The sequence below is a fragment of the Hibiscus syriacus genome, unplaced genomic scaffold (genome assembly GCF_006381635.1).
Source record: "Hibiscus syriacus cultivar Baekdansim isolate YM2019G1 unplaced genomic scaffold, ASM638163v2 tig00111402_pilon, whole genome shotgun sequence".
NCBI lineage: Eukaryota > Viridiplantae > Streptophyta > Magnoliopsida > Malvales > Malvaceae > Hibiscus > Hibiscus syriacus.
Genome location: NW_024063082.1, coordinates 6,299,360 through 6,312,242, shown reverse-complemented (window position 1 = coordinate 6,312,242; position 12,883 = coordinate 6,299,360). Strand labels below are relative to the sequence as shown.

Genomic DNA, 12,883 nt, shown 5'->3' with positions numbered 1-12,883 from the left:
CTCTTTTTATCAACTTGTGGAATTAATAGTTGATTTATCTTTTATTTGATTTGATTGAACCAAGTCTATATACGTTAGCCCATTAATATCTTTTAAGAAGTAACGCGTACTGTTTAGTATAATTTATCGGAAGAAAAAGCAGTGAAGTTTGTAGTTAGTAATTACCGCGGTTTTGTCCAAGTCTGGCCGAAAGCGTTGATTAACTAACAAAATGTCACCCCCAAGTCAAATTTCCTCCTGATTTTATTCATTCATTCATTCATTCATTCATTCTCTACTAGGTTGTAGCATTACCATGAATTCCGACATGGACCCCAACGACGACGTCCCCGATCCCAGTCCCAGAATCTTCGACCGTTACGCTTCATCCGACGACGACGATTCGCAGCCGCCCTACCCTTCCCTCCACTCCACCAACCGACGCCTTGACTACATGATTCAATTCCTTGACCGCAATCTTCTACCGCAACAATCTTCTCGTCATAAGTCATCCCTTCCCGAGTTTGTCGCTAAAGGCGGCGGCCAAGGGATTTTCGCGCTGCCTGATCGCAAACCCCTCCACCCTAATCGCCCTCCCTACCTCGAGGTTCGACCGCACCCCCTCAGGGAGACCCAGTTTGGGTGCTTTCTGAAAACGATCGCCTGTACCGACCGGCAACTTTGGGCGGGCAGCGAGAGCGGGGCGGTTAGGGTTTGGGAATTGAAAGATTTGTACGAGGAAGGTGAGGAGGAGGAGGCGGCGCCGTATAGGGAATCATTGGCGATATCATCAAATGGGAACGGGAACGGGAATGCAGCGGCGATTTGTATAGCGCGGGATGAAGGGAATGGATTGGTTTGGAGTGGGCATAGAGATGGAAAGATCAGAGGGTGGAAGATGGATTGTGAAAGTGGTGGGTTTAAGGAAGGGTGGTGTTGGCAGGCTCATCGTGGCCCAGTGCTGTCCATGGTTTTCACTTCTTACGGTCTGTTAACCATTTTGATTTTTCTCTACTACTGATATGTTATGGTTTTTGTTTTTGTTCCTATTAATGTGGATCCACTGCCATAAACATTTACAAGAAATGTGCTACATGCTATTTTGATGGACGGTTGATTAAGAATACATCAGCATATTTAAGATTTTGGAAGTTTTAATTATCATCACCTTGCCTTTTCCAATTTAATTCTGAAAAGCAAAGGAGCAAACGCATTGCCGGCAAAGATCTAGAATTTCATTTCAGAAAATTCATAACTGTTTATTCTTAAGACTAAAATTCATCCCTAAAATATAGATATCAAGAAGAGCAAAATGTCTCTTCGAGAACTATTTCTGCATCCCTACCCCAAGTTGCCTGTTACAATTGCGTGCTTGCATCTAGTGGTAAGAGTGATGATATCTTTTGAAAATTGCTGTAATATTTGTTTTTGTTTCACTTTGGTTCAGGGGATTTGTGGTCTGGTTCAGAAGGGGGTAATCTCAGGATTTGGCCATGGGAAGATATTCAAAACGCGCTCTCTTTGACAATGGAAGAACGACATATGGCTTCTTTGTTAATGGGGAGATCATTTATTGATCTTAGGAGTCAAATCGCCGTAAATGGCTTCAGTTCAATATTAAATTCAGATATGAAGTGCCTTCTGTCTGATAATATTCAAGCTAAAGTATGGAGTTCTGGCTATCTTTCCTTTGCATTGTGGTATGTCTGGACCGAAATCTGCACCCTTAAAATTAACAAAGTTATTTTGTTATATGTTTGGCTCTTCTTTGATAAATAATAAGCTATATAGGCCTTCAACCCCGATATTGCTAGTCTATATGTGGACCTTGTACCTCGCTAATACATTGTTCTTCTGCTCACTATAACTTGTTTTTAAATATTAGTAGGTCAATCGAGTTTTATCCCAGATGTATACTGTTCCTGTTTGTAGGCTAGGAGGATCTAGAGATTCTTAATGTATTTTTGTTTATTTTTTAGATATTTGAGTTTACGAAAACAAGTTGCACAATTAGAATTTCTGTTTACTTATCTTTATTTTTGCTTCACACTGCTCTTGACCTCTTGTAAATAGGTTTCATATTTTTACTTTTTGTCTCCTTTTTTGTTTTTTTTGTTGGGTTTTGAATTTTGATAGAATTGTAAAATCTCAGGGATGCTCGGACAAGGGAGTTACTCAAAGTTTTCAACATTGATGGTCAAATTGAAAATAGAGCAGATTTGTCATTAGTTCCAGATTTTTCTGTAGAAGATGAGATAAAGATGAAGGCTGTTGCAAGTACAAAGAAAGAAAAAACACAAAGTTCCTTTGGTTTCTTTCAGCAGTCACGTAATGCTATCATGGGAGCAGCTGATGCTGTTCGCAGAGTTGCAGCAAAAGGGGGCTTTGTTGATGATAGCCGGAGGATTGAAGCACTCACTATAACTATTGATGGGATGATTTGGGTTGGTTGTGCAAATGGCTTGCTTATCCAGTGGGATGGAAATGGAAATCGTATTCAAGATATTCAGCTTCATCCGTCTGCTGTTCTATGCTTATGCAGTTTTGGATTAAAAATATGGGCAGGTTATGCGAGCGGTATTGTCCAGACTCTAGACCTTGATGGTAATAAGATAGGAGAATGGGTTGCTCACAACAGTTCTGTACTAATGATGGCCATTGGTGCTGGTTATATTTACACCCTGGCTAAGCATGGTGGGATACGTGGATGGAGTATTACATCCCCTGGAACTCTTGATGGCATATTGTATTCAGAATTGACTGCCAAAGGATTTCTGTATACAAGGATAGACAATTTAACTATATTAACTGGTACATGGAACGTTGGGCAGGGACGAGCATCTAAGAGCTCGCTTGAGTCTTGGCTACATTCGGCTGTTTCAGATGTTGGAATTATTGTTATAGGATTGCAAGAAGTTGAAATGGGTGCAGGTTTTCTTGCAATGTCCGCAGTGCGAGAATCTGTAAGATATCTTCTTTGTGGTTTGCGGTTCATTAATGTTGTATGAGCTTAGCATTATGATTGTAGAGTTTAGTGTTTCAGAAACAGAGAATGGGCCTCAGTTTCTCTATTGATTTCGGTAGAATGTGATCTCTTTGGGTCAGCAACACATGTTAAATAAATGCTGTTTCATAACACTATCATGCAAGGTTTGGAATGTCTGGGTTTCAGTCGGACAAAATGTTTTGCAGACCAATTGGACCTTACAGCTTGTGTTAGGTGGAGTGCATCTGTCTTATGTTTCTAGTAATAAAGAGGAAAGGTGCTTGTTAGGTTCAAGGATAATTAAAAATCCTTGCAGAGTTGTGAGAATGAAAAGAAAAGGGGTTGGGGCATTTACACTATGTTTGGATTAACAATAATAAAAAAGAAAGGGAAACTAGATAAAAGAGGGGAGGTTAAAGAAAGGAAAGTGTAGCATATTATCATGTTTGGATAGGTAAAATTAGTAAAGGAAAGGAAAGGAAAGTTGTTTAATAATTTTTGTTTGGTTAAGCCATGGAAAGTAAAGGATATGATTAATTATAGTGTATTTTTACAATCAAAACCTTTTCATAAAATGATTATAAAAGAAAATGAGGATAAAATTGATATTTTTATATCTTAAAATATGTTAACTTTCCTTTCCCTAGCTTCCCCCCCCCACAAATTGAGGAAATTAAAATTTAACCTTCCCTTGTTTGGATCATCCTTTCCCTTACTTAAATGGTCCAAAGAATAGTTGAAACAGGAAAGTTGAGCTTCCAAGGAAGAGGATTAAGAAATATGGAAAAAAGAACTAGATTTCTAAGCAACTTATGTTTCTTATTTAATTTTCTAGGAAAGCCCTCGTGTTTAGTTACTTTTCCATTCAGAGATATGGCTGACAGTTAAGTGACCATTTATGCTGAAATCAATTGCTATCTTTAGCAATGGGGTAGAAAATACTAAAGTTGACAGAGGACTTATAACTTTAGTTAGTTTAATATCAGCTGGAATGATGCAGATTTAATTTTTGCCTTCCTATAAAGCCTGCAGTAGTTTCCCTATCAAACTAATCTCTTATGTATAATTAGGCCAGTCTGGGTGTTTGTAATGGACCTTTCTAAAATAACTATGACCAAGGAGAGCAGGAATGAAAATAAAAATTATAAAAAAGAAGGATTAGAATCTTCCCCAGAGATGCCTACTATTTTAACCATAACTATAAATCTATTATTGAAGCTACATGTTGAAAATGAATGGATAATTATTCTGCTGTAGACAATGAGTTCTGCATACAAATTCCGTTTTTCGACCCTTAATTTATAATCATTTTCTAACCTCTCCTATTTACCACAGGTGGGATTGACGGGAGTTCTATTGGACAGTGGTTGGATATGATAGATGATACGTTGCATGATATGATGGAAAGAAAGTCACAGGATCTGATGAGAAAGCAATCGCATCCCCCGAGAAGATTTGAACGTGTTGGATCTAGGCAGTTGGCAGGCATGCTTATTGCTGTTTGGTGAGTATCGGTCGCGACAAGATATTGGACTACTTATTGAATTTATAGGACTATTTGTTCATATGACTTGTTTCTTGCAAGCCTGAAAGGTATTTCAGGATTGCTATAACTTTTTTGTTCTAATTTCTTAATCTTATTTCATGTGAAAAATCAGCAACACTATTATAAATAAGTTCTATTCTAAAACTAAAGGATATGCGTACAAACCCACATATCAAACTCTAGTGCAAGTATATCTCACTTTTGTATTTTCATTTTCTTTTGCAGTAAGAAAAGTTTTTTTTTGTACTTTCCTCCAGAAAATTCTATAAAGGGTTGTTTTGAGATTCTTCCTTGTGAAACTTCTAAGAAAATATTGTTTCGATTAAGATCCAATCTTTTTCTAAAATTTTGATTTTGAATTCATTTCGTTTCATCACAATGATGGTATTCCTTTATTCAAAACTGTGGTAAGCCTGTTTATATGAATAACCTTTCACCAATTCTGTCTGTTATTTGTTTTCTATCTCAAATCAATGAGAAAAGAGAGTGGTAAAGAGATTGTGCAGTTTTAATGATGGATTAGACTTCAATGCCCATGCATGCATTTTTAAAGTAACTGTTTCAAATATTTTGCAGACTAGGCTTCTAAGGGAGCACTTAGATCATTCTATTCTATGTACTTACCGAGTAGACCTTTTTCTGAATAAAACACAATAGGAAAAATATTAGTTCCTAAGAATTTTCATTTTTTAAAAATAAATAGAAAAGTTATTCAAGCTTGCTCTGATTAAATGATTTGAATCCCATAAGAAACCTTCTGTCGTAATATGCTAGTATTAGTCTTGGTATGGATCTCTTTTTTTTTTCTTGGCCATTTACAAGATTATCCTTTCATATTTTATTAGTGCTTGTTTCCTTAATTTTTTTATATTAATTTTTGAATTTATGTTTTAGGGTTAAGGATAATCTAAACCACATGTTGGGGATATTGATGCTGCTGCAGTCCCATGCGGCTTTGGGCGTGCTATTGGTAACAAGGTATTATTCTTCCTTAAATAGGCATGATATGCAAGCAATTTGGTTCTATGTAACCGAGATTAAGAAATTACTATAATTAATGTACACATAATATGTAAATGATTTGGTTCTATTTAATGTAGATATCAATAAATAAGCATAATCTCATGTATCATGTGGAAGTGTATTTTCTTCTATTGAAATGTATATCATACACTTTGACATTAAATTTGTAGTGAAAGAAATTATCTACCCTCAATATTAAATTGAACCAGAGTAATGTGGAAAGTGGAAACAGAAATATGGTTTTTTTCTTAGTATTCTGGTGATTCTTAGATTAAGGTTGGGACAATAAATTATAATTGGCCTATGGGAAGAACTTTGTCACTGTTTTTGTTTTGCTAAACTGTGTAGTTCTTAAATTCATAACCACGATTTATTAGAATCATTAAAAGAGTTATACTTCTCTCTTTGGATGTGTAGTTTGCCGATTGGCTATATATAAAGTCACAAGAAAGAAAACACATTGTTTTGACTTGTGAAATAAAGTTTGATTAGAAATTATAACTTTATCAATTGATAGGTTTTCCTTTAACAATAATATACATTTGATTGTTCACCCAGGGAGCTGTTGGTTTAAGACTAAGAGTGTATGAAAGGATTTTTTGCTTTGTTAATTGTCACTTTGCTGCTCATTTGGAAGCTGTCGGTCGTCGAAAGCTGATTTTGACCATGTATATCGTACGATGTCATTTGGTCGACCATCTAATCTCCTTAATGCTGGTGCTGGTATGGTGTTGTACCTGTTATTCTGTTGCATGCTTGCCTGGTCAATATATTATTTTGGCTTGTTTATAGATCTAGCTTGCCATTGTCCTTTCTATTGCAGCTGGTGCTTCATCGGCTGTCAAATGGCTCGTGGAGCTAATGTATGTATATGCTATGGTTTTGTTTCATTTTCCTTAAATTATTCTTCATTTCCGGTTAGTGTGTGAGAGTTGATGCTTATACAGGTATTGGTGCCCAGTCTGTTGAAGGAATGCCTGAATTATCTGAGGCAGACATGATTGTATTTCTTGGTGATTTTATTATCGGCTTGATGATGTGTCATATGATGAAGCAAGAGATTTTATATCTCAAAGAAGCTTTGATTGGCTTAGAGAAGGGATCAACTCCGAGCAGAGATGAAGCTGGAAATGTTTTCCAGGGAGCGGGAAGCAGTTATTACTTTTGCTCCCACATACAAATTTGATAACATGTAGCTGGTTTATCAGGTACCTTATATGTTATGAATTCATCTTGTTTCTAAACTTAATATCAGTCTATTAGTGTTTGATTTTTACCATCGATTGATGTTGTGCATTTTGTGATTCATAAAGTGGTTCAGCGATTGCTGTTGTTAAAGTTTTAAGTAGTCTATTAAGATATTTTTCACAAGGGGCTCAGGAAAAAGTGTTCTTTGTAGCGAAAAGATTATTATTATTATTATTCCTCCAAATTTTAATGTATTTGATTGGCTAAAATTCATTTTTAATGCTTATTTTAAAGGTTACGATTCTGGTGAAAAGAAACGCATTCCTGCCTGGTGTGACAGATCTTATACCGTGATAGCCGACGAACTTTGGGATCTGAATGCAGTTTAGAGTGTCCTGTTGTATCTTCAGTATCACAGTAGTTCTATTGATTTCTATGCAATGTTTAGGAACTGTTTAATATCTTTACAATAATCGCATGCTCTGATTGAACTCCATATCTGTTGTGATCCTTTCTGGTGAGGACAATGCTTTAACAGTCCTTATGGTTATCAACTTTTTCAAAAAGATTCAACATTTAGCAACTTTTCGTCTTTTGTCTGAGATCTAAACTGACTGAATTTATTCACATCTTTTTGAATTTGTTTCAAATCCATATCCTGTCAACTCATGTCAGAATATGAACAGATTTTTTTTATGTATGTCCCTAAAGTGCTCATGGGGATTCTATACGTATGCTAACAACATGATGAGAAATGGATTTAGAACAGATGTAGATATTGAATTTTTAGGGTTGTGTTTCAAAAGGTCATGGCAGACTAATGGTTTTTCTCGTCTTCCACCCCCCTTTGTGTTCTTTTTTTGGAATATGGGGTAAGTTGGTTAGTATTTACCCATTTGAACATGCAGCTTTTGTTTTTTTCAGGGCAGACTGCAATCTCTTATCATCTCTTATATATTGTAATTATCTTGAATAATCCTGATATATCCTCTTGAATAGGTATGAGTCTGCATGGAGTGACAGACAGTGATCACAAGCCTGTCATTTGCATATTTTCTGTTGAATTGCCCACATTGACGAGTCAGAAGGAGACAAGAATTTGGAGATATAGTGCGATCAAATGAGGAAATTAGATGCAAGCTTCAGGAATTATGCAAATTCCGGAAACAATTGTCAGCACTAACAATATACTCCTCCAAAACCAGGATACATCAATTTTGCGCATCACAAATAAATGCAAGGAAAGCATTGCTTTGTTTGAAATAGTTTGCCAAGGTGAATCTACAATCAAGGATGATGGGCAGGCATCGTATCATTATCCACGAGGTTCCTTTGGCCTTCCACGGTGGCTTCAGGTAGGTTTTCTTGTTTTAGGTGGATTATTGTTTCTAGCAGATGCTTAAGGTTGGGTTTGATTGAAGAGAAAGGGTGAAAATTGGTGTTGGGTCCATATTGCTAGGGTTTTGAAATCCTTTATATTGAAAGAATCAGTTGATAGAACTTGGATTTGGAATATGCAATGGTTTCCTTAGGAGCTAAATATGCATATAACTTTTCGATCTAATATATTTACCATCAGTGGGTTGGATGCAGTCTTGATTATATTTTGATCAAATTTGAACTGCAGCAGATTTATGGAGCAGATTAAAATTGGTTTAGGGGCTTTGGCAGCCTGCTATGTGTCTGTTTAAAGGGGTATTTCCTTTGAAATTACGATCTTTTCATGCTTAGGCATTGATTCTGTATGTAAACCCCAAAATCATGTCCGTCTTGTAATATAGAATATGGCTAGATATGTTTACAAGCTTTATAGAGCTTAAAATTTGGTAATTTCCTGCAAAAAAATATGACCTAAGAGTTCATTATCTTTATTATTCTGATTGTTGGTCTTTGGAGGTAAAAGCCGACAACGTATTTGTGATGTTTGGCCAGGTTACTCCAGCTGCTGGCATAATTCAACCAGATCATGTAGCAGAGGTATCAATTCATCTCGAGGCATTCCACACTCGAGAAGAGTTTGTTAATGGTTTTCCACAAAACTGGTGGTGTGAAGACGACAAAGACAAGGAAGCTATATTGGTTGTTAAAGTTCATGGCAGGTATACAATGGAGACAAAGAACCATCGGATCCGTGTTCGTCACTGCTGTTCAGCAAATGTATTGATCCTAAGCCTAGAGATTCTGTACAAGTTCAAGGAATCGCCTTCACCGCGTGACTATCAAAGGCTTGGTGTTTCCTCTGATGTGGTCGATCATCTCCGGCGTCTGCATAGTCCATAAAGTACCACTGGGAAGCTGAAATGTTAAAAACTTTTCCCTTTTTTTCCGGAGTGATTCTTACGCGGTGTGAATAGGAGTTGAGCTGGTGCCCAATTTTTATACTGTCATCGGTGGTGTTTGTTTAATTCATTTATAAGTGTGTACAGTAGTGAGCATGAGAGAAGTGCGAAGCATTTCGCCTTTGTTTACCCTTTCCAATTTGTGGATATATTATATCCCCTTTCCATTGATATTTTATTGAGATATTTGTTCATTCAAATTTGTTATTTTAGGATTTTTCTGGGTTTTGCAAGCCGTTAGTTGTGGTTTTATTATTTCAATAGAAATTATATTTAGAAGGCTGTTAGTTATGTTTAATAGTTAATTTAACCCTTAAAAGTATGAATCGATTACTATTTTGCTCTATAACGTCTTTGCTTAAATATGACCTTTAAAGTTTTATTCCATTAACTGTTTTGATTTTTCTGTCTAATATCATTAAAAAAATATTATCCTTTTAGTCGATTAATGAATGACATGTGAAGTGTTGAACTGAAAATAAGTTATATTTTAACCCTTGAAGGTTATATTTTGTTAACGATATTAGCTTTTTATCTAACGTCATAACCCTTAAAGTAATTGCATATGGTTATAGATATATTAAATTGAGACTATACTATACAATTAATTGTATAATTCGATGAATACGTTCATGATTAGAAACATGCACATACGAATAATGTCATTACATTAATCTATTAAATGATTTAATTGTAAAATGATTTATTGCATTTTATAATTTTCAATAAATAAAAAATTTAAAAACTTTATATCAAAAAATTATAAAGTAAATGTTTATATTCACGATATAAGAAAATTATAATCATAAATATAATACATATTTCAATATTAAAAGTCAAATACTTTTGTAATTTAAAACAAAAATAGGCCTGAGAAGTCATAAAATTTAAATAACGGACCAATGAAAAGGCGCCACGTTTCGAACATACGCGCACTAATACGACGAACACGAAAACGAAAAAATAAAGAAGGAAAAAAAAACACTAAATTCGAATGTTTCTGTGTATGTCCGATCCGACTCGACTGGCGATTCTGCAAACTGAAAGTTAAATAGTTGAAGTTCTCCCGAGCGGCGGTTCTCAAAATTAAGCTAAAATGGGGAGTTTTTGCTTGGTGGACTGGGATTTTTAAGGTTCATTGTTGCTATTGATTTTAGCGGTGTTCCGAACTTAATTGGCTCATTTCCGTTGCTGGAAGTGGAAAAATTAAGAGTTCTGACGAGGAATTTGAAATTTAGGGTTTAGCTTCACTTGTGAGCTATGCGAGTTTGTTGAATTCTGACTGGAAACAAAAGCGGTAATCTTATACTCAAGTATAGAAATTTGTTACATTAGTAGTGGGGAAGTTTATGAAGAAATAGGGTCTGCATTGGGCGAAAAATGTACACTTTTACTTTTAATACAGGGAAAATATTTGCTTAATAATTGGACTGGATTTTAGCCGTTCTTTCAATGCTTATTTTTTTAATTCATTTTCAAGGCAAATGCCGGATTCGAACCCACAAGGCAGGACAACATGAGCATCCTTGACCACTCGGTCAATTAATGGGTCTCGTTGCTTCATTTTTAATCATTTATGATTTTGCATACTAACGGTTTAGTTTTAACAACTTTACGAGGAAGCTCATAGCGGGTGGTGAAGTAATTAGATTATCCTTTCTTATATGTCCTATTAATATGCTCTATTTCTTTCTTTTTCTTTTTGACTTGTAATTTCATATTTATTAAAAACAACCACTGGAATTAGTGATGGTCATGCATACTTTATTTTAAGTTATCAGTATTTCTAAAACATACATTAGAAGTGGTATTTCTGATTTGAAAATTATAAATACCAGATTTGCTTGAAAGTCAGCATGCTTGATTACATGAAACTTGGTAAAACATGGTTTCTCCTGAAAATTATGGGGGCCGGATGGATATGACAATAGTTTGATCCTATGTTCATGTCTATTGCTTGCTGGTTCTTGAAACTGAAAATTTTCATTCCAAAATTCCACTTAGCATTTATTGAGAATTTTTTTAAAGTTCATAGAATTCTCCTTTTTTCTATAACTTCATTTTTTTTGTTAAAATGGTTTTGAGCAGACTCTATTCTGTTTCCTGATGTACCAATTGCGCACCGATTGTCCAGTCATCTTCTTCTGGGAGTGGTGAGGATATATTCTAGAAAAGTGAATTACCTATTTGATGATTGCAGTGAAGCCTTGCTTAAGATAAAGCAAGCGTTTCGTTCCACTGCAGTTGATTTACCACCCGAAGAATCCACTGCACCCTACCATTCAATCACTTTGCCTGAGACTTTTGATCTTGATGATTTTGAGCTGCCTGACAATGAGGTTTTTCAGGGGTTCGTTCCTAATACTTACATTTTAGATTGGCTTTCTTGATTTATGTGGTGCCTTGGTCATATGAGATGCATTGGATTATTTTCATTAGTTATCCATTATGTTTCTCGAACTTGGGTGTGAATGTATAATATGGATATGCATCCAAAATGGGTATGGTTAGATTTTTCTAATTTTCTCCATGTGTGTGGAAGATCCTTAGAGGTCATATCACCATATTCACTTGTTGGACACAATTGTCGAACAGGGGTACTTAAAGTAAAATGAACAGGTCTAGCAACATAAGTTTATCCATGGATGTACTGTGTGCATATTAACATGTAGCTTTGTTGGCAGTAACTACGTTGATCATCACATTAGCTCAAGAGAGCAGATTAATCTTCAAGATACCACGGATGGTGTGGTTTACTCCACGTCACAATTTGGATTAGATGGTTAGTGTGTGCTTTTGACTGTGATGATCATTGATTTAACTACATTTTGATTAGTAAATATGTAAATCTAAAGTTCTGGATTTTATATGCTTTCAGAGCGGTTTGGCGATGGGGATACTTCTCAGATTGGTCTCCTTGATTAGGTAATCTCGTTATTCTTGCTTCACTGACTGTTGTTGGAAAATTAGTCAGTAATAGGTGGGAGACTACTAATGTATGCACTGGAAATTTGAGAAAGGTTGGTTATATAGCCAACAAAAATATCTGATTTTAGGGCTTTGATGGCTGAGAAAATGTGATACGTTTTGATGGCTGATGACTTGATGTAGTGAAGTGTAACTTGGGTTTGGGGCCAAAATTTGATATGGAATTGGTTAGGATTTGATTGATGGTTTAGGAATACGAAGATTCAGATCAAGGCTTTACAGGTGTATATCATGCACCTAGGGTAGGGTTGAGGTTGCCTTGTATAATGCAAACAAACGCATAATAGCTACTGACATCATCAATGTTTTTATCCATTAAGTGGAAGTTATATGTGAATTTTTGGATTTGAAGGAGTGAGATCCAAGGTGTGACGTAGAACAAATTGATTTGCAGTAATCCCTTTGAAAATAAAGAAAACAGAAATTAGTGTATTTGTTAACATTCTATCAACAGGAAATGAAAAAGAAAAGGACTTAATAATGCAAGCTGTACCTTAATTGAGTATATTATTATTTTCTTTCATGATATTATCAATTTGGTTTTTTATGATTTATTGCTGGCATTTCTTTAGTTCCTTATTATTTATGCCACTTTTTCTTTGGCTGAGACTCATTTTTTAGTTTTTGTGTCGATGGCGTGAATATTCTAAGGTAGAAGAAGATGAGAATTTGGTAGAACATAGGTTCTGTTCGATTATTTCTTGCTGAAAAAAATAAGGAACATCCTGCTTTTATGGGTTGAGAATTACAAAAGTAAAGTTTAACTAGGTATCTTTTTCCTAACCTTTATCTCCTGAGAAGATAAAACCTAATCATAAAGTACAATTAAATTAC

At 35.3% G+C, this 12,883-nt stretch overlaps 1 protein-coding gene and 1 pseudogene across 1 annotated transcript; both read left to right on the top strand.

Annotated features, from left to right (window-relative positions):
* Positions 1 to 215: 215 nt before the first annotated feature.
* Positions 216 to 9,182, top strand: LOC120162471 (annotated as a pseudogene).
* Positions 9,183 to 10,917: 1,735 nt separating this feature from the next.
* Positions 10,918 to 11,986, top strand: LOC120161471 (sister chromatid cohesion 1 protein 4-like). Its single transcript, XM_039171710.1, has 4 exons — positions 10,918 to 10,939; positions 11,150 to 11,411; positions 11,746 to 11,843; positions 11,940 to 11,986. Exons 1-4 carry the CDS (start codon positions 10,918 to 10,920, stop codon positions 11,984 to 11,986), a joined length of 429 nt encoding a protein of 142 aa, XP_039027641.1.
* The last annotated feature ends 897 nt before the right edge of the window (positions 11,987 to 12,883 follow it).